The 26,578-nt window shown below is 49.6% G+C and overlaps 1 protein-coding gene and 1 long non-coding RNA gene across 11 annotated transcripts in view; one reads left to right on the forward strand and one right to left on the reverse strand.

Moving 5' to 3' along the window:
- NCAM1 (neural cell adhesion molecule 1) overlaps positions 1 to 26,578 on the forward strand; it is a 312,658-nt gene that overhangs the window by 280,251 nt on the left and 5,829 nt on the right. For 3 of the 7 annotated variants that reach the window (XM_047877467.1, XM_047877461.1, XM_047877463.1), the window contains 3 exons: positions 13,441 to 13,565; positions 16,389 to 16,566; positions 26,363 to 26,570. In XM_047877467.1, the coding sequence (XP_047733423.1) occupies positions 13,441 to 13,565; positions 16,389 to 16,566; positions 26,363 to 26,570 (511 nt within the window). Of the gene's footprint in view, positions 1 to 13,440; positions 13,566 to 16,385; positions 16,567 to 19,080; positions 19,215 to 26,362; positions 26,571 to 26,578 lie in introns of those variants that run through there. The other 4 variants (XM_047877465.1, XM_047877466.1, XM_047877460.1 and 1 more) reach the window with 2 other exon arrangements.
- Positions 3,990 to 16,405, reverse strand: LOC125176295 (uncharacterized). Of its 4 annotated transcripts, XR_007156205.1 has the most exons (5): positions 16,032 to 16,405; positions 15,033 to 15,128; positions 14,874 to 14,910; positions 6,899 to 13,126; positions 3,990 to 6,785 (listed from the first exon to the last, which is right to left on the reverse strand). It is a non-coding gene; the product is annotated as an uncharacterized LOC125176295 (long non-coding RNA). The 4 variants fall into 4 exon arrangements; XR_007156204.1 differs by having other exon boundaries at positions 6,899 to 14,910; XR_007156206.1 differs by having other exon boundaries at positions 6,899 to 12,406; positions 12,513 to 15,128.

The raw sequence follows: 26,578 nt of genomic DNA on the forward strand, positions 1-26,578 counted from the left end.
CCGCAGGCTGCTTTTCCACCAGCCACGGTGGGTCTGCGTAATGTTATCTCCTTCACCAGGTGATAATTCAACTCTGTTGGCAGAAAGCAGCACTAGGTTTTAGAGAAGCAAATGAGAAGAGAGGAAGGCACAGAGCGTCCCACATTCGCCACCCCCCGCCCACACCCCCAGATGGAGAGTAGGCAAGTGACAGGCATTGCTCTGGACTGAAAATCGTGCGGCCAGGCTTCCCCGGGGCCGGTGCAGCCCAGCCGGGCCCTGTCCTCAGGATTCTTCCCAGGCTGGACTCAAGCTGACATTCGGAGAAACCAAAGGAATTTGCCAAGGAAAATATCTGTTCGGCAGGGTCATAAGAAATGCTTTGGGGTGTTGTGTTTTCACCCTTCATTTTAATTGGCACAGTTGGATTCAGACACTGAAATTAGATAGCGAGGCCTGTAGCTTTCACTTTCTCCATAAATGCATACTTGTCTCGTAAATATTTGTGGGAAAATAAACAGTGTCTGCTCACAGATGTGCCTGGCCGTAGGCGCTCAGGCAAGTTACTTAACCCTTCACAAGTGAGCCTTGTTTTTCTCTTCCATAAAATAGGATGAGTAAATGGCCCTCCTCCCGTACCACCCCCCCAAAAAAAAACACTGTAGCGCTCACCAAGCTGTGTTTGCCCACCCAGAAGCAGGACTGCCAAACCTGGTTGGCGTCAGGCTTCGTCATTCCTGACTGAGCCTCGCTCACTTATGATCTTGTTTCATTTGGCTGCCCTGTCCTTCTGTTCCTTTGGGGGCTCAGGAGAGAGCTCTGTGCCTCTGACTCGGAGTTTTGAACCCAGCTTTTGGTGTGTGTTGGGGGTTGGTGCGTGGAGAGCAAAGGGAGACAGCAGCTGCATGAGGCCCAAGTTGTCATGCCAGCAGGTGCCCAGAGCAGCCGTCGGGGGCAGGCAGGGCCAGGCACCGCCCACCTGGCTGTATCTTCCCTCGAGTATCAGAAGCTGCTGCACGTTGGGCACAGCCTCAGGAGGCAACTCAGACCCTCACTCAGAAGCCGCCTGTTGAATCTGTTTGGCTTAGAAACAGCCCCGCCACACCAGGTGGTGATGTCCCGGCAGTGGCTGGAACAGCAGGCATTCAGGCTTGAGAACCAGAAACAGCCTTGGGTTCAAATCCCATGTCTGCTCCCTCTTTGCACAGCTCCATGACCCTGAATGAGTCACAGCCTCCTGAACGCCAGAGTTCGTATCTCTCAAATGATAGATTCTACCTGTCTCATAGGTATCTGTGAAAATTCAAGACTAAGTATGAAAAACCCAAGACAACAGTACCCAGCACATAGTAGCTGGAATTTGTGGTCAGAGTAAATGAGGGTAAATGAGTAAATATGTTTTTTCTCACCACAGGAGAGTGATTTGTCAGCAAGATCTCTGATAATTTTTTTTAAAATCTCTGTATTTACACCGATAAATCAGGGAAGGAGGAAATGAGAGAATATCCCCTGCTTTTCTTTATAATAATGTCTATATATGTATATAAACACATTCATATGTTTACTTATGAATATAATTTATATCTCCATTCTCTCCTTCACCTTACTGTGCCCTGTCTGCCCTTCGTGTTTCCATAGCAACCTGGCCTCTTCCTGCCCTCCCAACCACAGAACCGTCTAGTGAGTATAGAGTTATGGCGGCTCTTGGCCAGATTGCTGCTTGTTGCCGAGCTGACTTCTGGGTCACGGTGCTGCCTGACATTGTCCCTTGTATTAACAGTAACAGTTGTGAATGCATGGAGGCTCTCCGCCTGGTGTGGTTTCCTACGCATGCTGTCTGCGTGGCCAGGAGACCAGGAAGAGCTGGGGTGATTATGTGAAGAACATTCTGCATGAAGAGAGTTTTCCAAATTTCCCTTTGTGTGAAACAACAGAATAGGATTAGAGAAACACCAAGGAGACAAAAGAACAGCATCTCTTCCCCGCTTTAGTTGTCCCTCCCCTGTGAAGTGTGGCACACATGCATACACACACACACACACACACACACACACATGCACGCACGCGCACGTTGCCAAGACTGAGAACAAGGGAAGGAATAGAGAAAAATAGAGAGGTGGGAGGTGAAGGGGGCAGCAGAGAGGGCAGGAGCTGCTACTTCCTGACAGCATGCCCTGCTTCGTGGCACCTTGAGGCAAGGCAAGGGGTCATGAGGAATGCACAGGGCACAGGGGGGCAGAGGCCTCCTCACAGCCCTCCTCCTCAGAGCTAGGAAAATGGTGGCCCCAGGAAGCATAGCCAAGCCCCCTCAAGTTTGTTACCCAGAGTCCAGATCAGAGCTCTGGAATTCATCTGCTGAGGGTACAGTTGGGGCCAGACTTGTGGAAAACATTACACTTCATCACAACTGTGACATGTTCCAAGCTTGCCTTTATAATGCTCTAATGAGGTGAGCTTGTGTATTAGGCCTTAAGTCCCAAGTCAACAGGATCCCCTGTGTGTGTGTGTGTGTGTGTGTGTGTGTGTGTGTGTGTGTGTGTTTACAGCGGTTTCCATGGCCATGTGGGGGTTTAGATCCTATATTTCTGAGTGCACAGGAAGAAATGACATGCATCCATTGAGCAGTAGCCAGAGAAGGCAGAAAGCATGTATGCAAAATATAGCTCCCACTCGCTCCCGCTCCCGGGGCCAGGGTTTCTGATACATAATTGAACAGAGAAGAAAAGAGTTTCCTGGTTCTGTGTGTTGCATGAAATGGTTCTTTTCTCTGCTGCAGAACATAGCTGAGGGTCTGCTTTCTTGGTGTTCTCTCTGTGTGTGTGCTGCAATGAATTTTAATTCCTGATGCTTTTCAGGTTTCACTTTGTCGGCAGAGCAGAGCAGGGGACATGGAACTGTGCTTGTGCGGGCTTCACTCAGATGATGGGTTGTTTTGGGGGTGGGTTGTTTTTTGTTTGTTTGTTTTTTGCATTTGGGAAAAAGAATGCAATTAATAGCACCCTTTCTTCTTCTAACAGCCGTGTTCCTGGTCTTCCCAGCTTGGTGTGGTGTGTGGACCTGGCATTGTAGGCTATGTAATGCATTTGCACAGCTCGGTCATACTTAAGGTGTCTCACTGTAGATTGGTCCTCCCTGGAACCTTGAATCCAGATTTATCCTTAAGGAGGAATTAGGTGTTCTCCCCTGACAGATGTTTACGTTTTAAACATCAGACGTTTCTGTCCACAGATAAAATGCCTAGAAAGTGACATCAAAGAGAAGAAAGTGTCGTGTGTGTGTGTGTGTGTGTGTGTGTGTGTGTGTGTGTGAGCGCGCATGCGCCATTGGACTACTGACCTAAATTTAAGTCCCAGTGGATACTGGGATGAAGGAAAGACCATCACACTTGGGCAGCAGCCTGTATTTGGCATGAGCACATTCCTCAACAATAAGGCAAAAGGTAGCACGTGTGAATACAGTGGAGCTAAGAGCAGAGTAGCTAGATGCGTACAACGATCCATCGATCGTCAGCCAATCAATAGGGATGAAAATAAATAATGTCTTCTGTTTTTGCTATGGAGTGTGTGTGTGTGTGTGTGTGTGTGTGTGTGTGTGTGTGCTGATCCATTTATACTTCTGAGTGAACGAAGGTGTCCTAGATAAAATCAAAAGAGAAACTGATCAGGTGAATGTAATCCCCGCAGGATACCCTTGGTTGGAATGTGCCAGAGCCTGTACAGTTTCAGACAGTAGGAAGCACAGCCTCCATCCGCTCAGAGCGTCAAGAATATGTAACGGGGCTGAAGCATATTTCTCTTGCATTATTTTTAAGCAGTGGTCGTGCTCTGGACAGAAAGATCTCTCCGCCTCCCCTCTTTGCCCTTCTCTTAGCTTCAACTGGCAGTTCGCTGATCTTCCCCTGGCCTGTGCAAGTGAAGGCAGGAAACCCAAACTGCCTTTGGACAAGGCAGGTCATTCAGTAACAAATTAGAGTATAAATACAACAGATGACAAAAAGGAACGTGGACAAATCCAAACATTTTTTTTAATGATCACAATCAAATCCATATCTTATCAAGTGCAGCCACAAGTCTGGAGAGATAACTATGTCCACCAATGCCCAAGCACTTGGTCAGGGTCAGAGTCTTAGCTCGTGGGGCCAGGGGGTCCATTCAGTTTCGCTCCTCAGTGTTGATGGAGCCACTGTCTTGACCACCAGAAGGAAACCTCGTCCCTTTGTGCAATGACTAGCCTCTGCCTTCACAGGTGTCTCAACGGGGCTGTCACTGGGAGCTCCGGGATAATGCGGGTAGATGAACTGGAAAGCGAGGAGGGAATCCCCAGGGCTGCCTCCTCTGGCCTGCGCCCACTCCCCCTCTCCTCATGCACCAAAGGAAACAGGCAATGGCTTTTCTCAGTGTAACGTAATATTTTGTTCTTACAGGACACACAGTCTGGAGACTTCTCCTGCACGACCCATGTTCTCCTTGATTGCCCTTGTTTCCCAAGGATGCCGAGAGATTTCTGGAATCTGTGAATAATAACTTGCTTTTTTTTTTTTTTCCTTCAGCAGTCTCCTGGATTGACTTTGACATCTGGGTCCCGGCAGAAACACCTCCCTATTTCCAAATAAGTTTACATACTCCTTGATGTGGTATTAATATGCAGTGTTGCAGCCGTATCTAATGCTTATTGGTGTCGTTAACCAAATGCTCTTTACGATTTATTATCCTTCTATTTCTGGGCAGTTTTACTGTCCTCCCAATGTTTCCTATATATGCTGCTAATTTAATTTGATTTCTCCTTTTATTTAGTCTGTGATTTTGTTGTTGATTTTTCTCCCTGCCCATTGTTTACATCAGTTTTTAATTTTTTTGTATTTTCCATGTGACCTCCTCCACTTTCCTTTCAACCAATCATGTGCGTGCGTATCATGTGACTTTGTCATGTGGCTTGCATGGTGCTGATGATGTCGTCCACGCTGGTGAACAGAAGGTAAAACTCTTTGTTCTGATTAGGGAAATAAACCTGGGACCGCAGCCTGGCACCTAGGGCCCACTCATTTCTTCCCGTCTCAGATTTCCCAAGCGAAGCCATTTGAAAGATTTCCTCTTGTTCTCAGTTCACCTCTAGAATCCATCAATTCTTTGCAGCCTTGACATGACAATTTGATACCGTGGCAGGCTTTGGTTTAACATTTCGCTCCAAGAAACTTGGCCCTACAAACTGCCATCCACAGCAAAACCACATTTACCACCACACAGTTTGCAAACTTGAATTTTTACCAGAGAGTTCATAAAAATTACTTCCCAGAAAGCGGTTTTTTTCAGTGACCTTTATGACATTGTTGTTTAACTTTATCCAGTAGTTCTGAAAACCACAGCTGCTCTAAAATGAGTCATTTCTGTGAAAATGTGAAATGTATCTGTTTACAACACTGAAATGCTACAGAGAGAAGTGTATCAATTGCAAAGGTTCTATTTGCTCAAAACCAATGAGAGTGCTTCATAAAATTCATGCAAATTGAGGACTTTCTGAAGGGAGAGATTTAAGAATTTGGAATGAAAGCAGTTTGCATTGTTGATGTGTCACTTTTTAAGAGTGACCCTCCCCCCCTGGACAGTGGGGGTTAGAAATCAAAGCAAAAGTTGGCAGTTAACCATGACTGGAGATCTCTTTGTAATCAAGAAGCACATGATTGACCCTTGCAGCAAAGGAAATAAAATTATAGCCTAATTAAGCGCATAGCCGTGACAAAATAATTAGTTAATATTGTGACTGTCACAACCCTGTGAAAACATTTCTCGTTTACCATAAAGAGAAAAGGAAGCCTCTGCTTGCAACTTCCCCACTGTAAAATCAAACACCTATTCAAAACCTGCCCTGGGAGTCACATGCATTCTGTTCTCTTCTAACTGAAAATTGTTACGTCACATCACAACCTGAGACACACAGGCTGCACTGATCACGAAAGCCAGACTAACACGAATAACCGCCCAGTGTGCCCGTGCATGCGAGGGGTCCCCGTCTGGCCTCACGTCTCCAAGGAACTGACTGGGCGACATTCACACAGACAAAACCATCCATAGCTGTTGCATGCATGTTCTCTGTTCCTGGTCTGTCCTCTCATTTTGTGCCCCTGTGCGTGTGAGCCCTGTGGATGCTCCCTCTTGCTCATCCTGCACACTGACCACCTCTGAGGATGTCAGCTTTCTGGGTGTGGTCACTGTGCCCATGTTGAGTCCCGTTTACAACCAGACTCCTGGACGAGGTCTTGGGTTGGAGCCGTCTGTCACTTCCAAAAAGATGTGTGGTATTTACGCTGTCTGAAATTAAGTGGGTGTGTCCCCAAAGCAGGGGAACATCTGACGTGCTAATGACTTTGACCTACCTTCAAAAGGCAACCTAATCTGTGAACCTTAGGGTAGGGGATACTGGGAGCCTAAGATTTTCTAAACTCCCGAGTCTCACTCCACATCCTGTGGTTTCATTATTTCTCTGAGGGGGACTGTGTTCTTCTAAAGACTTGAGATGACTGTTCCAAGGGAAAACCCGGATTTTCTCCCTGAGATCTGAAGGGTGAGGTGTTGGGTTGAAACCCATTCGTTTCTTTCTTAAAAACAAGTTTGGTTATTTCTGTGCAGTGCTAGAATTCAGGACGAAGCAGAGTACAACATGAGCAAGGTTGAAACAGATCCACCCCTCTGGACAGAGATCTCTTCCAGACATTCTAAGCCAGGCAAGAAATGTTTGAAGATGTTTCCTGCGGTTGCCTCAGAAATGCACTGTAGCAATGGTCTTGGGTGTCAGTAAAAATGTGGCCAGTGCTAAAAAAAAAAAAAAAAAAAAAAAAAAAATCAGTTAAAGTGCCTGTAGAATTCGAAAGTATGATTACCGCCTTGTCAAACCACATTCCCTTCTGTGACAGACCCTCTCTTACCATTTGCAAAGGGACAGGCGGAGGACTCATTATTCAGATGAGCAGCAAGCAGCCAGAAATGGCCCTTAATAATACAATTTAAGGGACTGGAGAGGGTCGTAGCGAGTAAAATTCACGGAGAGAAATGAAGCTTCGTGAAAAACAGTGCTTGCCTCCTTTCTCTGAACACTAGCAAGGCTTTCAGGTGAGTGGGGCCTGAGGATGGGTAAGTGAGCAGGTGCATCTCCCAGCAGAGGGGTGTACATCCGACAGGTGATGAAATCCAGTTCCTGTTCCACCACTGCCCCCTCCACACACGCGCACGCACACGCACACACACACACACACTAGCTCTAGGATGCCCTTGACACAGGCTGCGTGTTGTGTAAATCTCAGGTTCCCGTCCACAGTGTTGACTGGGTTCGGCAGCACGGGGTCAGAAGGGAGGTGAAAACAGGCATTGGACGCCATGCCCTTGGCTCCCTTAGTCCTGAACCTGTAGAGCTTTGCAAATAGGGGTTCGTGATGGGGAAACTTAGGCACCTGTCCCAGGATCCCAGGAGTGGGGTTGCTGTGGTGAGCTAAGATGCTCCCGTGCCAAGTTGATTTTTAATATCACGGCACCTCGTCGTGGCCGGGCCTCCTTCCTCCAATGACTCTGTCACCTATGAGGACTCTGTGTAAGTAAACGGGCCTCCCCACCCTCCCCACCGCCAGCATGTGTGTGATGAGAAGCCCCCTGCGCCCCTCTGTGTGCTGCATGTTTTAGCATGGATCACCCCCCCCCCCATTCATAATGATCTTCTTTTCTTTAGCTACTGACACTGCCTCTCGTACTAGGACATGCTGATTCTGGTGAACTAAGCTCCTTAACACCCACTCTTCCTTCTTAGATTGAAAACATCACTAACCACCCCTTCCACTCCTTCCTTTATTTATTTATTTATTTTTTTTACAGCTGTGTGTCTGGATTGCCACGGTCTCTGGCAGGTCGACACAGACTTTTCACCAGGGCTCTGCTCTAATTGCCTTTATTCTTAAGGATTCCCCGCACTGGCGGTTACAGGGTAGAGAGCTAGCGTGAAGGGTCTGCAGAGGGGAGGCAGTGAAGCGTGTCGGCCCGAATCCTGGGGGCAGAGGCCGGGGGCTCTGCAAAGGGCCCGTTTCCCTAGGGCTTCCCAGGAGCTTTGTACTTCTTTATAAGTAACCTAATGTCCGTGAAATCGTGTTGAAGATGTGCACAGACTCCCCTTGGCGGCCTCGCAGGCGGGAGCCGAGTTAATTGTTGGAGGTTATTTGGGTCCTAACTTCCTCAGCCTGGATCAGCCCCATAACCACAAGCCATACTTTCTTGGTCCTATTTTCATTTTTAGGATGATGATGAAACAGAGATAATTGATCAGCTAATCTGGTGGTGTTTTCATGACACCCACGAGAAGGGAATTGATATCTCTGTGGTTCAGTCTGTCAGAGTTCATCTTTTGCTGTTCAGTTCATATCCCTTCCTGCCACTGGCCTCCCCACCCACCCCCAGCTCACACGCTCACGTTCGTAGTTCCTGAGGAGCCCGATTTGAGAGAGATGTGTAGGCTGGATGCCCCCGTGAGCGTGGCCACAGGGCTACGCGTCCTTTCTGTGGAGAGCCAAGGAATTGGCCATGGCTTATATGCACTCCCTGCATCCCTTGGCGTTCCTTGGAGCCGGAGACCAGGATGGCAGTTAGTCAGCTGGCACTGGCACAAGCATATTCTTGACAACAAGGAGGAAAGAGCTCAGGAGAAAAGGAGCATTTATTCCCCAGGCCCGATCTGGAGGAGCAATGCTTAGGACAGAATGAACCCCGTCCAGGGTTGGGTATGTTCGGACTGACAGCCGCTCGCCGGGACTGTCAGAAAGCCCCCTCAGCCAGGCGGGTTGTCACAGGGGGCGTCCCAGAGCGTTTGAGGCTCCAAGGATGAAAGCAGCACAGATCCCACTAGATTCATCTGTTCGGCAAAGAGCCTGGTCTTAGGAAGGACAATCAGCAGCCTCATAGCTACAGATCCTAAGGCTGATCAAACGTCTAACCTCTTGATGTAATTTCGAATGTTCCTGAGTTGGGAAAAATCAAATGGGCTTCATACTTGAACAGCCAAGTCATACATTTTGTACTCTTCTAAACAAATAATAGAAAAGGCATACGTAAGTTTCACATTGCTTGCAGGGTGTAATGGACCAAAGGGGAACAGGAGTTAAGATAAACAAAAGTAACAGTATTTTTGATGCCAGACAATCCTGATTGATGGAAAATGTGATAGATTCTAATGCAAGCCCTATCTCCATCACTGGTTTATACTCAGAGGCCCCGAAGTCTGTGCAGGTCCCTGTGGGAGAGAAAGCAAAGGTCAGGTAAAAAGAATGCAGGTCAGGCCTCTGTCAGGGATGCCACGGGGCACCTCGGCATTTCAGTCAGAAGGTATACTTCTTGGTACTTGGGCGTTTTTGAGTAAGAAGTAGAAGATTGTTTTCCTTCTAAAATTCACAGATGCTGTCCAGACCCCCTAAGCCTGCTATAATTTCTGTTGTGGAATTCAGGTACCCAGCAGTAGTTTTCTGACCTCCGGACTTGTGCTGACGAGGGGAAGGAATTGAAGCTGACTCAGATTTTAGGGCACAATAGCACACAAATTACAAAGAACCTACAATCTGCAAGGCCAGAAATACACACTTCAATTACGATTTCTGGGAGGAATTTATAGGACGAGCCTGCCACATTTCTGACTGTATGTGGTCTCAATGGTACATTCTTCTTTTCTTGCATCCGTGATTTGCACTCTTCTAGAAAATACCAGAGTTGCCTAATATTTTGTATTTGTTATCGGCAAGGCTTATTTTTAAGGTGATGTTGTTTTGAGTCTTTACGTGAAATATTTGGGGGCAAAATTTGACTCATGGCTGAAGCTAAATTCAGAAGGTGTAATTAACCGCAGGGGTTTTCTTGGAGCAACCTGCCGATTGCTGCTGAATCGCAAACCAACATTTACAAATAATTACAATATTGGTTTTGCGGAAATTACCCATAATGATTTCAATCAGGGCAGCCATTTCAGAACAGAGTGCACATTGGGACCCTCTAAATAATTTCCTCTCCTAATGTGTTCAGCAAAGCAGTGAGCCACCCAAATGCCAAGGCCCCATTTCTTCCGGGTCAGCCCATCCCTCATCAGGTATGGCTAGAGTCTCCTTTTCGCCGACAGCTCAGGAAGCAATTCCTTTAGCCTATTCGTAATCTTGAGAAAAATGGACAGAGTGTGTGCATTTGAAGATGGAGAAGACAATTGTTTAAATATTGCTCTTTCTCCACCTTTATGTGACTACAAGTTGTGTAGAGTTGGTCAGAATCCCTCTGATGTTAGTTGAAGGTCATCTTCCTCTAGAAACACCGTCACAGGAAGGGTTACCTTTCCGTACAAGGGCCCCGCCATTTTTAAAAAGAGTTGAGCATAACTAGGTTTCTTCTTTTCTTTTGACAAACCGAACTTTGTCTTGTTTACCTTTGAAACTCCAATGCCTAAGAGATTATCTGGTACCTGGGAGGTAGGTACTCCGTAAACGTTTGTTGAGTAAATCATAGTTAAAGCACTTTAAATGATACATGTAAATATTATATGCCATGCTCTACATTCTGTAAGAAAGAAATACACGTATATCAGAATAACATGGTAGTCGCTCCAATATAATAGCAATGATAGTGTTCCAACTTTGGTAAATGTTAGAACTGTGTTCTGTGGAATAGTTGTTAGTGGTTTCTTTGTGGTTCCAATCATATTTTTTCTGAAACACATCCAAAGATAAGATTTGACTGCTTTCATCGGGGCTGTTAGTTTCTGCAGGGAATCCTTGGCAAGATATTTGTTCCCATGTCTCTGAAGACAGTTGGGGTCTCTTTGCAAAGATAGGACTTTGGGGAGGATAACTTTTAAAATTGTAAAGAAAAACGGACAACCCTGTGCCTTAGAGATGTGGAATTGCTGGTCTGGGGATACATTGCCCCGAAATTGGCAGGGCCATCCTTATTTTGCATCTGTCTTTCACAGTGTTTTGAAAATAGCCAAGGTGTTCTTGATAGTTTGTCCTAACACAGTGACTGTCATTGGGTCACAGTGCTGTCAGAGCCAGAGGGGGGCCCTGGAGAACACCTCGTTCGGGGCATGGATTCTGCAAACGTGGGTACTGAGGCAGTGGCCTGTCCAAGCATTCAGTTTTACAGGGATCCCCACAGACATGAAAGGGAGTACCTCTTCTAAGTAGATACAAACCCCCCACCCACTCCCAAAGCAGGGTCCAGTGTTCTGTGGTCTTGATTCAGCCTTGAAACCCACGCTGCTCAAATCTGGAAGGAAATCATAAGGAAAGTGCAGCCAGAGCAGCCCCAGCAGATTAATCTCCGTTTACCTTCCAAGGAAGCTTTGGGGTAAGGACCGGGTCCTCGCCCCATGACTGTGTTGGCAGGGCCACTGATGCCACTGCCTTCCCTCCTTAAGGCAAATCGAGCATCACAGAGTCAGTGTTGCAATTCTGAATACAAAAGTCCTCGTTAATGTCCATCCCCATTCAGTCTGGGGCCGTGAGCTCTCCCAGTCAGCCTGAGTGCAGGACTTGTGAGGCTCACACCTGGAAGTCCCAGGCCAGCCAGAACCAGTCTGTCCCCTGCATTCAGAGAACAGAGCTATCCAGTTCAACTGTGCCTACTCCTGCCATCTGTGACTGTGTAGACCTGCCCGGTTCTGAAATATCCTCCACTTTGTTTGAGTTCCTTTCTAGCCCTGGATATTTACAATGATATAAGACACAACTGTTGTCTAAGGCTTAGGATGGTCCAAAAGAATCTGAAAAGCATACCTGCCTTAACATTATCGAAACCAAATTCCTCAGAATTTTCCAAAGAATAGTTGGGACCAGCAGCTGGGTAGCAACATGAAAACAGGACAAGTCTTTGCCTAAAACCTTGCCTAAAACCTTGTCATTTTTTTCTTTGTCTTTTTTTTTTTAATTGCTGATGGAGGAACACCAATTACAAGCCTGACTTCCTAAATCACCCCTGACATTAAGGGGATGCACCTTCCCTGTCAGCTTCTGTGTGTCCCCATCACCTAAAGGTGCACAAGGATCACCTTGGGATCTTGTTGAAACGGAATCTGCATGTCTAAGGAGCTGCCACGTGGGGTTCGTGCTACAGGCCCAGGCTGAGCAGCAAGGGCTGGCCAATAGCTTTCCCTGTCTGGTTCCTCCTTGTCTCAAAGTGGGGAGCAAGACACAAGGCCACTGTGAGGTTCCCAGAGTAGCTGAATGAGGAAGGTGGGCTGAATGGCTTTGCCAGCAGCCTTGCCACAAATGGCCAGAGGTATACCTTGGGGTGATGAGGTCCAAAGCCTGGCGACAAACCTTTCTGGGTTCTTTGGTTACATGTCTGTGATTCTGTCTTCCAGTGAACGAGCCAGGACAACCCTCCCAGAAGGTGACTTCTTGTAGGCTCTCCCAATTTTCTGTCTGAGGACATGAAATAGACACAGAGATGTGTGTCTCTGAAGGAAGTGCAGAATTCCCAAATGCGTTAAGTCTTCATTTTAACTTTTCATACCAGACATTCTCTTACCTCATTACTCCCAGTACACACTAGTGAGACAGTTTCTCTTAAAGAAAGTCGGCATCTTATTTACTGAAGAAGCATCCCACCTCTGGTAATTCGTCCGTACCGAGCTCACCTTCCTCCTCTGTCTCGGGTTCACGAGCTGAGTGTATACCACAGGTAGAGACATCGACTTTTTTCTGTTGAGAAATGCTGAAGCCATTTTTTCCCTCTCTCTGCTCACAAACAGAAAGACTTTCATGATTGTTACTTTAAACAAGGTACCAAGGATTATCACTCAGGCAGTTGAGCCGTAAATGCAGGATGCTTACAGGGGAGACTTGCCCGTGGCAAATTGTGCTTTATTTAATCACACCTGGAAACTTGTCACGTTTTTATATGAATGAGTCTAAGTAATGCAATTTAACTCATGGAAAGCTGGTCACAAGAATGCAGTGTCATTCCGTCCCCGTTAGGGATGGGTCCCCCAGCCCCCTGAGATGAATCACGTATCCAGGGAAGAAACTGGCTGCTGTGAAGAATTATTTTATGGGTGTAGGTTTTCTCCTTTAAACACTTACGCACATTTGCCTGCATTTCAGGCTGTTCCTCAAAATGCATCAGGCTCATCAAAGTTAAATCTGCAGTTGTAAGAACAGCAAAAAGGAAATGCAAGCACCAGTGAGAAACAGTTTTTAAAAAATCCTGTTTCTAAAATGGTAAAAGGACTGTGCTAATAGGGTTTCCCAGAACATTCCCAAAAGTCACTCCCAGTTTGGGGCTAAGTCTGAGGTATCTCACTGGAATCTGAAGTTTTATATTTATTGCTTTTTAACCATTTGAATTTCTGAGAAAGCAAGAAAGAGCCCAGCCCCACCCCATCACTCCATCCCATTCTGGGTTGGATTTTCTTCGTGTGGGCGAATATGTCACATGAATTAACTGGCTGTTGCAGGGGAACCCAGTGCACCTAAACTGGAAGGGCAGATGGGAGAGGATGGAAACTCTATTAAGGTGAATCTGATCAAACAGGATGACGGCGGCTCCCCCATCAGGCACTACCTGGTCAAGTACCGAGCGGTGAGTAGCTCCCGTCCCCCTTTTCACCTGCTTCTGCAGCTGTCACACCCACCTTGTTGGGGCAACAGCATGCACATCCCGGGAGAAAGGGGGAAGTAGTGCAGGACAGAGTCCTCCTGTGTCTTGCAGGGCTCAGGGGCCCTGCTCAGGGTTTTAAATCCCAAGATCGACCTACAGCCATCAGGCCATGTCTACACGGGGATCATTTCAAAACCTCTGAAATGATTGTGGCGACAGACTCATACCCTGATTGATTTTTCTGCTTCTTGAACATTTCTACAAAGTGATTTTGCAATTACTCGGTAGCTTCTGCATATAATATACTGGTATCTCATAATCAGGACATTTGATAAACTGTGTATTATGGGCCAGGCACTGTGATTTTCTCCCCACGAGAACCTGATGAAGCTCTTCTTATGATCATCTGCCCTTTACAGAGGAAGTACTATATCCATTCAGTAACGGCCTGATCTCTCATGCCTGGATGGGCAGAGTTTGAATCCAGGTCTGTCTGCAGACCCTGGGCTGTTAGCCCCTGCCCTAGGCTGCCCTACCATCTCAAACTGTGGTATTCCCACCTGCCCCTCACAGCTACCTGAGCTGTTCTAATCCTGCTAACAATGAGCTTGGCCCTGAACCCTTTCTTCCTGGTTTGCTCACCATCTAAGATTTCTGTCATGCTGCCTGTCATCTCCGTCCCCCAAAATGAGAATCACTCTGTTTCTCTGGTTTTAGAACGATACTTGGCCACTGCCAACCAGAGTCAATTGCTGAGAGATTTAGGGGCAGAATCTGAACACTGGGAAGAGTCTCTTGCTAGGATTTCTTACCAGTAAGAGATAACAAACCAGAGAGCAGTTTTCTTTCTTCCAGTCACCCCCAAGAAAGGATTTTTCAAGGAAGTTGACTTACTCCCTTCTCTTTTGATCAGCCCTCACTGAAATGATGTGTGAGCTCTTACCTGGTTGGGCCTAATGGAGAGTCATTACAGCGGAGCCCTACCAGGCACACGCCCACCCCCCTGCTAGCTGCTGGGCAGACCTGTCATTCCACTCAGCCCTTCCGCACTCAATTGTGAAGTCAGGCATGAGCCTGACATCAGATGAAGAGCCTCCTCTAACGTCTCTAAGGCCCAGCCTAGAGACACCCCTGTAAGAGCGACCACTGTGGCTTCCTTGCTGTGGAACAGGATGCCAGGATTGAGTGGTGGCCCAGCACAGCCCACAGGAAGTGGACAGTGTGTGTCTGGCCCTTGTTATGCTCATGTGGCCCAGACAGTTGGGTTCCGGTTTCAGCTTTACCACTTACCAGCATGCCCAGTCTTCCAAAACCTCCATTTCTCCATCTGGAAAATGGAGATAAAATAGTTTCTTACATTATTGTACAGATCAGGAATAATATAAACAAAGAGCCTGAAATGTGCCTAACACTTGGAAACCCCCCGTACATGGTAACAACAATAATTACCCTGAAGATGCCGGCTGGGTCTGGAGACACCTCCCATATGAGGCTACTTGAGATGTCAGTTTTCCAGAAAAGCCACTGTGGCTGTGTCAGGCAGGTCTGTATTAAAAAGACAACGGGGAGTGGCCCCTGGGGGCTCAGTCAGTTGAGCGTCCGACTCTTGATTTCGGCTCAAGTCATGATCTCATGGTGCTGAGATCTAGCCCCGCGTCGGGCTCAGCACTGAGCATGGAGTCTGCTTAAGATCCTCCCTCGCCCTCACCCTCTGCCCCACCCCACTCATCCGTTCTCTACCCCCCCCCCCCCACACACACACACACAAAAATATAGCAGGGACAGAACACCAAGATATGACAGCCTTACCTGCCCTGTGTTCGTCTGTCTTGCACTTCAAACACTCAGTGTTTGCTAGATATCATTAATATGTTATTAATATTTTTATATAACACAGTATTTGCTTTATATTCTGGTTGCCTCTTTATTATAGAGTTTGCCAAGGAAAGGAGCCTTTCAGAGAATGAGAATACAGACAGCTGAATTTCTTTGTTTTAAATTAAACGCGGGCCACATGGTGATCTATGGCCACGTGAATGTGCAGCCTGACGAAACACTTCACAGGCTCTTGGTAGGGATCCAGTGAGAAAACTGTGGAAAACCTTTAGTACAGTGCCAGGCAGATAGCAAGTGCTCAATAAATCGTACTTTTTATTTTTTATTTTTCTTAATGTTTTGTTTATTCTTGAGAGAGAGACAGAGAGACAGAGTGCCAGCTGGGGAGGGGCAGAGACAGAGGGAGACACAGGATCGGAAGCAGGCTTCAGGCTCTGAGCTGTCAGCACAGACCCTGACTTGGGGCTCAGACCCACAAACTGTGAGATCATGACCTGAGCAGAGATCAGACACTCCACCAACCTTGCCACCCGGGTGCCCCTGATCCTTTTTCTTTTTAATAAAACAAATCGATGCAGTGTTTCTGTGTCCAGGAGGGCGAGTCACACGTACCTGACTGAGCATGAGCAACATCCTGAATCAGACAAGAAGCTTGTTTCTTTACTCTTCCAGGGTGTCTGTGCGCGTACGCGGAGCACAGCTTGGCAGATGGTCCCTGCGCCACACTGCTATCTGCCGAGGTCTGTGTGTTTGCAGACACGCAGGGGTGACCTCCTGACCTGTGTAATCCTTAGGGTTTTTCAGGCTAGTAAAGAATGCACACCATGTCCTATCAGTGGTTTTTCTTTTTATTAGTTTGCACCAATACTTAGTGACTCCCTTGAGTTCTTCCAGTTAGCTGGCCTCACCAGCATTTGTATCTCAACTTTCCTGGTGTCTCGTGTCCTTCCTGCCGGTTTCTCCCAGAAGCTCTCCTCGGAGTGGAAACCGGAGATCCGGCTCCCATCCGGCAGTGACCACGTCATGCTCAAGTCCCTGGACTGGAATGCTGAATATGAAGTCTACGTGGTGGCTGAGAACCAGCAGGGAAAGTCCAAGGCGGCTCATTTTGTGTTCAGGACCTCGGCCCAGCCCACGGCCATCCCAGGTATGACCGCCTCTGCTCTCTGTGAGTCTCCCGCTTTGAATTAATGCACCAAAGCTGCACCTCCTAATGCGCCTGAACAGCCCCTGACAACTTGCTTGCTTCCAGCCATCCTCATGATCGGTCGCCCATGCAAAGCTTAGTTTTGCTTTGTACCTATCTGTGCAGTGGGTTGAGATGTACTGGACCCCCAGCAAGGCTTGGCCAAGCCTCCTGGGGCAATGGTCCTGTGTCATTCAGCCTTGAAGGACTGATGCTGAGCCAGTCCACGGGACCCCTGAGATGGGAAAAGCCCCACCTCCAGCCAAGCCTTGGAGGCTGGTTGAGTAAGGATCTTGTTTTGAGACCTTATCTACCCTCTGCCATTTCCTACAAGGACCACCCAATTGTTGAAGCGCTTTCTATTTGATGCTTGCTTACTGCACAGTCATGTTCCAGATCTCTTCTCTGTGGGGACCCCAAGAGAAGGAAGAGACGGTGCCCAATTAGTTAAAAAGCCTATCTTCCAAGGGCCTCTCAACTGAAACAAAGATTAAATTGAATTACTTGAAACAGAGCAAATGAGGAAAGTAGATGCTTGGAAACCCCATCTGTGAAAGGCAGTCTGCTGGAAACCGTGATGCGAGTGGTTCTCCTAGGAGATGTAGAACTGTTTCTAGGGACCCGGGACCAACCCAAGTGTGGGAATAATGTGGGAGTTCTGCTTGCTGGCCCACCCACCTTGCCGCTGATGGTTAGTCCCCTCACTGACCGAACCCGCAGAGCAGAGAGAGATCTTCAGCACCTCTCTGCTTTCCCAGATCAGCCCAAGGCCGGCCTCAGGCAGGAGAGGTGGGCATAGACCATACAGCTGCAGCCTGTTGAAAAAGGGCCCCACAAACCCTCTGCTGTGTTCAAGCATGGCAGGGAAGATGTTTCGGTCTCCCAGTGGCCTTGGTCTGGCCCCATCATGACTGTCCTCTCTCCAGTGCTTGCCTGGGTGCTCTGTTCAGTTATCACAACAGCACCTCCCAGCAGGAGGGAGGACAGAAAGGGTACGGCTGCCTGGGACACGGGCGTGCATGTGCGCGAGTCAGTGCAGCAACAAAGGCACCAGTGTGTGGTGCCCGACTGTTGTGTGTGCGTGAGTGTGTGTGTCTGATAGACCTGTTGGGGCCTCCAGGGAGTTGACAGGTGGGTCTTAAACCACAGATGAGACACGTCGATTGGACCTACCCTCTGCATTCTCAGGGAGGCTCCTTAGTGCAGATGGTCAGTGGTAAAGGCAAGGCATTTGGGTGTGGCTGCAAGAAACGCTCTCACGACTGCTTAATATGATGTCCACACGGGGGTGGCCCTGCCATTCTGTGCCCTCTCTTTCTTTGTGCTCTTTGGTCAGCTTTTCATTGAAATCGACAGTCTGGAATGTATCCAGATCTGCCCAGCCTTTATGGGACACTTAGGAGCTGGGGGGTTGGGGTGGGGAGAAGCTCGAGCAACCCCTTTTCAGCAAGGCGGACTTCTGGTGGCACTTGTTGCCTGGGCTAAGTGACACAGGCAGGTTGCTTGGACGTGCTGTGTCCACATGTTGGGTTATGCCCACAGCATCAGCTCGTGGGGTTGGAGCAGGTGGGGACACTGTGAGTCAGATACAGAAACAGGAGAAGATGTTGTCCTCCAGGGCCCTGCCCAGTGGAGACGTCAGAGGCGTTAAGGCACCCCATTAACCGGGAGAGGGTCGGAGGGACTGCTCACCTACCGCACGCATATTAGGAGGAGGAGTCTCTGTGCTTAGTTGGACTTTCCTGGCCGTGGCGTTGGGATCTGCGTATAAAACCTCTGAACTACAAGATGTGCGCTCGTGGTGGGATTCTGTGGTCAGTGCGGTAGCAGAAGGCGAGGGGTGCAGGCGAGATTGTCTTGAAGAGCGACCGGGTGGGGGCCATGGCGCAGTGGGAAGACGAGTCCCATCTATCGCTGAAAAAGCACAGTTTGCTGCACACAGCGCATCTCTCCCGCTACGCGTAGAAAGCTCTAGAGGCCAGGAGGCTGTGGGTAAGCTCGTTGACTGCCCCTCAGAGGCCTTGCCTTAGTCGAAGGTAACACTCTCCTAATCAAACTCTTGTACTTTACTGTGGAGGCTCTGTTCTCTCACTGTAATTTCATTTGCTCGCTGACCCCTAACCCCCAAATTCACCCTGCTGTGCTGCTTCTGGCCTTGCTGAGCTTTGGAACTGGCCTTACGGGAATAATACTGTACTGAACCCTTCCCTAACCTTTGTCAGTCTAATTTACTAAGTTGAATTAACCTTTGATTCTTGCGTTTTCTGTATTTGACCTAATTTTTTTTTCTTTTTATCTATTTTTTTTTCCTCTGTTTCTGTCTCTACCTTCTCTTTCCTTCTCCCCCCTCCTCCCCTTCCTGCGTCTGTCGTCACACATGTCACGTTGGACGTGCGTCACTGGGACATCCCCACTGCCACATTTGTTTTTAAACAACCACATTCTCTCTGGGCTCCCATTGCTTGGGACCTTCAGCGACCTTGGGAGGCTGCTGTGCGTCCTACACCTTTGTCTCATTGCTTCTCTCTGCAGTGACTCTTCTTTTGCTCTGTTAGGAATTTGAACACAAACACACACAAATTAAGTTTGCTTAAATGCCCAGTTCCCATGAGAATGATCAGTTGCCCCCTTTGGAAGAACCTGTCAGGACCGCCACGGCCACGCCACCAAGTGCTCTGTGTGGAAGAGGAAGGCTTGGTGATTGGAAAAGCTGGACCTCCAGACATTTTACCGTTCGCGGATACTTCCATGCTGCTTCACGAGGAGTTTGCCCCCTTTTTGAATGGCAGTACAAAAATATGTGGGAGCGCTTTTCTTTAAACGCAGTTTTTAGAAGAGCATCATGCTAGTTTTACAGAGAAGTTTCTGCACATCTCTGTTACTTGTTCCATTTTTTTTCTTACCTGAACATGAGGTGGCAGAGAAAAATGTCTAAGTACCTCCTAAAGCTTGCATCAGAGTGTCCACATCACCACGTTTTCCCTACTCCATTCCAACCCCGTGCTCCCCCTCTGCCCTTCAAAAAAGCAGTGGGCGCTGCTTGCCTAGACATGCCCGTGGTGAGGGGGCCAAACCGCTCTGATGCATCTGGGCATTTTGCTGACATGATGGGCAAAGTAAGTCACCCTGTTGCCCATGCAGTGGAAGAAAATGGATTCGTTAGGCATTTTCCGGGGCTGAACAGATGTTCTGGGGGGGCACGGTGGTCCTGGTATTACAACCAGCCCCTTATGCTGGCTCTGCGAACAGGACCAACCTGTGATATGCCCAATACCAGTCAGCTTTGAAAGATGCGAGTCTCCCAGTTGGAGTGATAATGGGACTGCCCAGCAGATTAGCACAGAGCCTGTCTTGGGAGTATGGTCCCACAGTGACCCACCGTGTCGCATAAACATCAGCCCCCAGGTTAGAAGTATCCACTGCAAGCCCAGTATGGGTCACGCACTCCGCGACCCCGCACATACCAGAGCAGATGGGTGGGGAACAGGCCCCTCCCAGAGTGTCCCCACTGCGAATCACTCCGCCTGTCGTATTTCCCGAATGCCCTGACCCCCGCCCATATTGATCAGTGACTCTAGTGACATTTAGAAAATTGTGGTGAAAGCCAGCTAGTCCTCTCTGCTCTTGAGGGGGTGTCCTCTCCACGTGCCCAGGAGAGAAAGATCAGTGTGTTTGCTAAAGTCTCACATGGAGACCCAGGCGGGTCCTGCTCAGTACCATCCTGTACACGCTTGGGGATGGACCCTCTGCTAAATAAAACCTCCGTCCATTGTGGTCACCTATCATCCTATACATCTCATCTCTAAACATCCCACAGAAGTTTGATTTTTGTTCTTTTTGGTTTATTTTTTAGTTCCATTTGGTTTTTTCTAATGTTTGAAGACTAGTCTTTCCCTTTGGGAATCCAAGGGACCCCGTGGTCTGCAGGGCACGGCTGGTGGTGTTGGTCGGCACAGGCCCGTGTCCCCAGCGCTCACAATTTAGAGGCTCACGCACACACACTCTTCCAGCAGCTCAGGCAGGTAGCGCCTCTTGCCCCGGCCCTGTGCACCCCCAGCCCCATCTTGAACCTCTCTGCCTGGGGTCCCTGACCTGCATTCACACCAGCACAAGAGAAGCAGGCATGGTTCTGAGGCTCAAGGCAGAGCATTGAGGAGAGGCACCCGGGGCCTCTGGGCCTGGTGTAAAAACCCCAGGTCAGAGCTGCAGGGAGGACAAAGGAAGGAGAGATCCATCGTCACCCAAGTGGCCCGTCACTGTCCTCCTGGCCTCTGGCATGCTCTTGATATCATCTTAGGCAGAAGTCACATGGTCCCCTAGGGGGGGCCCCGGCCTGGCCCCAGTCCCGCCCCTAGGGAAGGGACAGTGTCAGTGTTTCTGAAGGGACTCCTCAGAGATCTAGTCCCAAGCGTAGGGAGGCCTGACAGAGCCCTGTCCCCTCAGCACAACCCCGGGCGAGGCATGCCTCAGCCAAAGGCACTTTGAGGCCACTGCAGCCCCATGGCTTACAATGGGATGCCTTTAAAGAGACAGTGTTAGGGCACATCCACTCGCACTGGACACCGTCCTCAGTGATGGCTGTGGCCCCCAGCCCCACCGGGAATCCCCAAGACAGCGGCCCTTCGAGCCCCCACAGGAGTAAGCACTTGCCGCCTCGCCGGGCTCTCCCAGCCGCTGCGCCCTGCTCAGTGCTGCCCGTGCCCCCCATGCCGCGGGGTTTCTCTGCTCCTTTCTGGAATATTTATATGGCAGGTTTGGATCATGTATGTTACTAATAAGAATGCTAACACTGTTGTGTAGATAATCAGCGAGGCCTTTATGAAGTTTACACCTTTGCATTATTAAAGGAAATAACAGTCCACGTGAACTTACCGGCGTGCTTTGATTTTATTTAATAGCTGTGTGTCCTACCAAGTGTCCAAAGTCCTTTCCCTCCTCCACCTCACATGTACCTGAATAACTCTGATTACCCCAAATTGTACCCCAAACTTGCAGCCTGCTGCATGGAGTTTTAGCAGAGGAGAGGCTTTCGTTTGCCAATGAGGGGCTATGCATTTGGCTCAGCTATCCTGAGAGCTCTTGTGGGTCATTGCCTTCTTGAACTTTACTAGTCCCCAGCAGACAGGGGGATGAGGGGAAAGTGCCTTTGCAGAACCAGGAGCTGGTCACTTTGGGGTCAGGAATGCATTGTGGGCCATCAGACATACAGTCTCTGTAGCCAGGGCTCCTGATGTCACTGCCCCCATTAAAACCCCATAGCAGAGGCTGCACAGAGTGATCTTGTGATCAACAGAATGCGAGAGAAGGTTCTCATTGGCAAATCCTATTCTGTTTGTAGTCACACTTAGGAGGACTCTTTCCAAACTTAAGACCAGCTGTCTGTTTCACAGCAGATACTGGGAGGGAGGAAGCAGACGTGTGAGAGGTTTGCAAGTGAACCTGAACTCCCGCTCAGTGGGAAGGGCACCTGGCTGCCCTGAGGTCCCGTGACATAATGACTCAGACCCATCTGGCATCTGTAAAATGTGAGACCCGTCTTCCCATTTTGAGGCATTTAAGAGAGATATATGTAGGTCCCTGTCATGGGGCAGCCAGCTCCCCAGTCAGTGCCAGCCTCTTCCATGCCAGGAACCACAGAAGATGGACAGCCTCACTTTCGCAGCATCACCATTCGGGTGGCTGTGACCCTGGAGGTTATGGAGGAACTGCTCCCAAGAAAGTCTGTGCGTGCAGATGTGGGGTGACTCAGTCACAGGAGGCCAGCGTAAGGTCATGCAAAGACAGACCCCTGAAAGGTTTTAATTTTTCCTTTTTCATACAATGTTACGTAAGGTGTAGGAGATAACCTATGTCCTCCTGGCTCTCCTGAGCTACACAGTTTTGTAACATCCCCCTAGAGGTAATGAATGCTGACTTTCATACCCTCTCATCTATTTCCCGGTGTTTCCCTTACGTACAGCTTCTTTTTGTAAAAGGTGCACACACCCTTCCTCTAGCTTAAGGAGCCTCTTACTTCCTCTGGAAGTCTGTACTCTAAGTGGTGAACTGGCTGGTCCTTTTTCCTTCAGGGACAGTCTCTGCTCCCTCTCTCCATACATTCAGTACGTCAGTTACATCAGTATGACCACCTCAGTGGTCAGGGCCACGAGGCGAGACTCCACAGCTCATCCGTGGGCCAGGAGTCATAGAAGCCACTATTATTCACTGTGACCCAGGCACAAGGTGGCCTGGAGACAGCGCTCTTCAAACTCTGCTATGTATAAGGATCACCAGGGCTGCTCGGCCACACCCAGATTCCTGAGCATCACCCACAGAGATCCTGATTCACTAGAACTGGGGAGCCCCAGAGGCTAAAGCACCCTAGAAATTCTGCTGCAGGTGACAAACATTATGCTAAAAGGTGTGTTTATTTTTCACATAAAAATAAAATCCCGAGGACCACTGAATAAAAATGGGACCCACTGAGTGTTCTAGTCTTCCAAGGGAAAAGTCAGTGCAGAGGACCTGTACCGTGTGCTGGACCGCGACATGGGACGGCAGGCTCCCGTGGTTGAAGAGGGTGTGGAGACACCTTCTGTCCCAGGCCCTGCCCAACACAGGAGCCTCTTCCAGAGCACTAGGCATCCCTGCCAAGGGTGTCCAGGCACAGGGTGCTTGCCTGCCGAGGCAGCTCACACTGTTAGCTCCCTCTCGAGGGAAGCTGAACTACCCCCGACCCCTACAGTTTCCATCCAGCAGTGATACCAAGTAAGACCGCTTCCATTTCACGACACATCTGTAAACATCTGGAGATGGTGTTCTCATCTCCAGACTAAACACCCACTCCTCTTTTTGACAAATATTCTTTGAACATTTCCTATGAGTCGGGTTGTGCTAGATGCTGGGGAGAACTAAGACAGAGTACCCTATAGAACATTCTGGAGAAGACAGCCAGATAAAAAGCATGCAAGTGAACAGAAAGTGGCAGATAGAAGTAAGAAGAGAACAGATACTCTACTACTCTGTCTACTCTGCGGTAGATACTGGGCAGAGTGAGAGATCAGGGGACGGAGGGAGAGGGCTCTCCAGCAAGGTGACATTTGAGCTGAGGCCTGTAGGACAGCAAAGAGCCAGCCAGGAGGTTACGGGGCTGGAGGGTTCCCAGAAAGGAGTCAGCAAGGACTTGAGGCAGGAATGGGCTGGGTGTATTCAGCAGGTAGGATGAAGGCCCTGGCCTGGAGCACAGGGATGGGTTGGGGGGAGGGGGGTGGGGAGCGGTGCCATGAGTTACAACAGAGGTATGGGAGAGTCCACGACATGTGTAAGGCCTTTAGGCCAGGAGAAGGGAAGACCGCTGCCCTTCTTTCTGTCTCACGTCGCCGGGGTCTTTGTATCCTCTGGCCCTTCCCCTGAGTGTGCCCGCAGAAGCCAGGCAGCCCTCCAGCCAGGTCTAACGAGCCCAGAGCACAAGGTGGACAGTGGCTGCCTCTCACATGCACAGAGCCCCCTTTCCGTGGACCATTCGTCCTCTTTAGAGATATGACTGGTCCCCTAAAACCACGCTTATGGGTAAACCTCGGAATGTCGAGTTTATGCCACTGAGTCCAAAAATACAAACATTCTCCCCTCCCCCAAATACTTTAGGCTCCTTCCTCGGGAAGCAGGCACTCGACACCTATTGGGCACCGACGTCAGGAGGCGGCAGTGGCTGGAAGCCACTGTCATGGGATAGAAAGCCCAAGGCTGGTAATTCCTCCCTGTTCGGGGAACCAGCTTTGGGATTCTGAACATCAGGAAGGCTTGCGTGCCTCTCTGCTTCTTTGGGTGGAATGTATGAGGAGCCGGAAGAGAAGAACGAATGCTCTCTTCTGCTTTTGTGAGCTGCTAGGGAAAAGACCTGCTCTAGTGGATCACGGGGGCCAGCCATCAGTTTCCTGCTGCCGAAGTCCAGAGACAGCGTGGCTGGAGCTGGGTCCTCTGAGCACGGAGGCCTTTGCCAGTATTGGGACCTTCCTGGGGGATAGGCTAAGGTTTTCAGTGCAGGTTGGATGGGACCAGCCAGCAAGCCTGAGGAGGAAACACTGGGAAGCAAGACCAAGGTCCCAGAGAAGCCAAAAATACTCAAGAATTTGAGAGTCTTTTCCAACTATAAGGCCCAAATGCACCCTGGGTGCGAGAAATGAAGCTATGAGCAGTCGTCTGTGGCCTGCTGGCCGGGTGGTCTGTACCCTGCATTAAACTTTGAAACAGAGGCCAGTGGGGTGGGACCACCGCCGAAGAGGCTCCGCGATACCTGACCAGGGACCCCTGGGCAGACGAAAGAGTGCTCCCAGGAACACGGACTGCATGGAAGAAGAAGACTGGGGCCTGTCTGAGCACATGTCACCTTGGACTACACATTCCTCCATTATCTGGTGTGCTGTGTGGCTAACAGGCCACTGGGCCTGGCCTGGGGCTCAGCAAAGGCACAGCGAGACCCAGACCGTGTTGGCCACAGTTTCCGCCTCTAGTCGGCAGACCTGGGGGATCCCAGTGGGTCCTGGCAGCACAGGAAGCTTCAGACAAGGTCTGGTGGTGGGGTGGAGCAGCCAGTTCTTGAACTCTATCCTTCCAGAAGAAGAAAAACGAAGCAGACATGCTCGTGTTTCAGTGTGATGTCATTGGCTCTGGCTTATGGGCAGAGCTCGCTGCCCACAGCATGACCTCTTATCTCCCAGACACTGGGGTGGGGTGGGGGGGGGAACCAAACAGGGGGCCACCTCAGGCAGCTAACATTGACACAAGGGGGCCTGGGGAGCTGGGGTCCTTCTGTGATACCACCAACACCCCCGGGGCCCTGGGGAGTGTGACACAAGTTGAGTCATTCAAAGTGAGCCCAGCCAGAACGGGCATGCTGTGGGCTGCTCAAGTGGGAGAATGTGTCTGTCTGTAGTGGGCACAGAGGACCTTTGCCCTGAGTGTGAGTGTGCCTGTCCGTGTGGGTGTGCATCTCTGGGTGAGTCTGCTGGTTTTCCTGAAGTCTGATCCAAGTGTGCCTGAGCTCCCAGATGGTGAGTATTCCCAAACCTTTCACCCTGGGCAGACCTCCATGTCTCCAGAGTAAACGGTCTTTGTCTGTCTCCCTGGGTGCAGTGAAGAAGGATAAGCCATGAAGCCAATGTACACTGTCCAAGGTCAGGATCATCTAGAGCCGTCCTTAAAGAGGAGGAGAGGAGGTGGGGTCGGGTACTGGGCATATTGTTGTGCCTCGTGCCAGCACAAGCCCAAAGGAAGCCTTGGGAACCCTGTGCCACCCCATTTGGGACCCTGTCCCTGAGTACTCCCAAGAGCCATGGTCTAGCCTGAACCCGGTGACCACCACCTGCCTGCCTGCTTCCCTGAGCTCAAGAGGAGATCAGCTAAGGATGGGGCTGGGGGAGGCTCAGAGACTGAGCGCAGAGGTGGAAATACAGCTCCTGGTGCCCACTCCTCCCGACTCGTGGGAGCCTCATGCCCCTACCCCCTGGTCTGTGAGGTAAGGCTGCCATCCCGCCCTCTTGAAGATACAGAGAGACTCTGTTGTCTCCACACCGGGGTGTAGAAAGGCCCCACGGAAGGTGCCACTCTTGACACAAATGCCACGACTTTGTCCTATAGGTGCTACCCCACCCCCAGGGGCTGTTGCTCTGCAGGGTCCAGCAGTCTGCACGTCAGTGTATTAACCACCAGCCATCTCTCTCTCTCTCTCTCTCTCTCTCTCTCTCTCTCTCTCTCTCTCCTTCCCTCCCTCCCACTCAAGCCAACGGCAGCCCTACATCAGGCCTGAGCACTGGGGCCATTGTGGGCATCCTCATCGTCATCTTTGTCCTGCTACTGGTGGTGGTGGACATCACCTGCTACTTCCTGAACAAGTGTGGGCTGCTCATGTGCATTGCCGTCAACCTGTGCGGAAAGGCTGGGCCCGGAGCCAAGGGCAAGGACATGGAGGAGGGCAAAGCCGCCTTCTCGTGAGTGC

The sequence above is a fragment of the Prionailurus viverrinus genome, chromosome D1, assembly GCF_022837055.1.
Source record: "Prionailurus viverrinus isolate Anna chromosome D1, UM_Priviv_1.0, whole genome shotgun sequence".
Classification (NCBI taxonomy): Eukaryota; Metazoa; Chordata; class Mammalia; order Carnivora; family Felidae; genus Prionailurus; species Prionailurus viverrinus.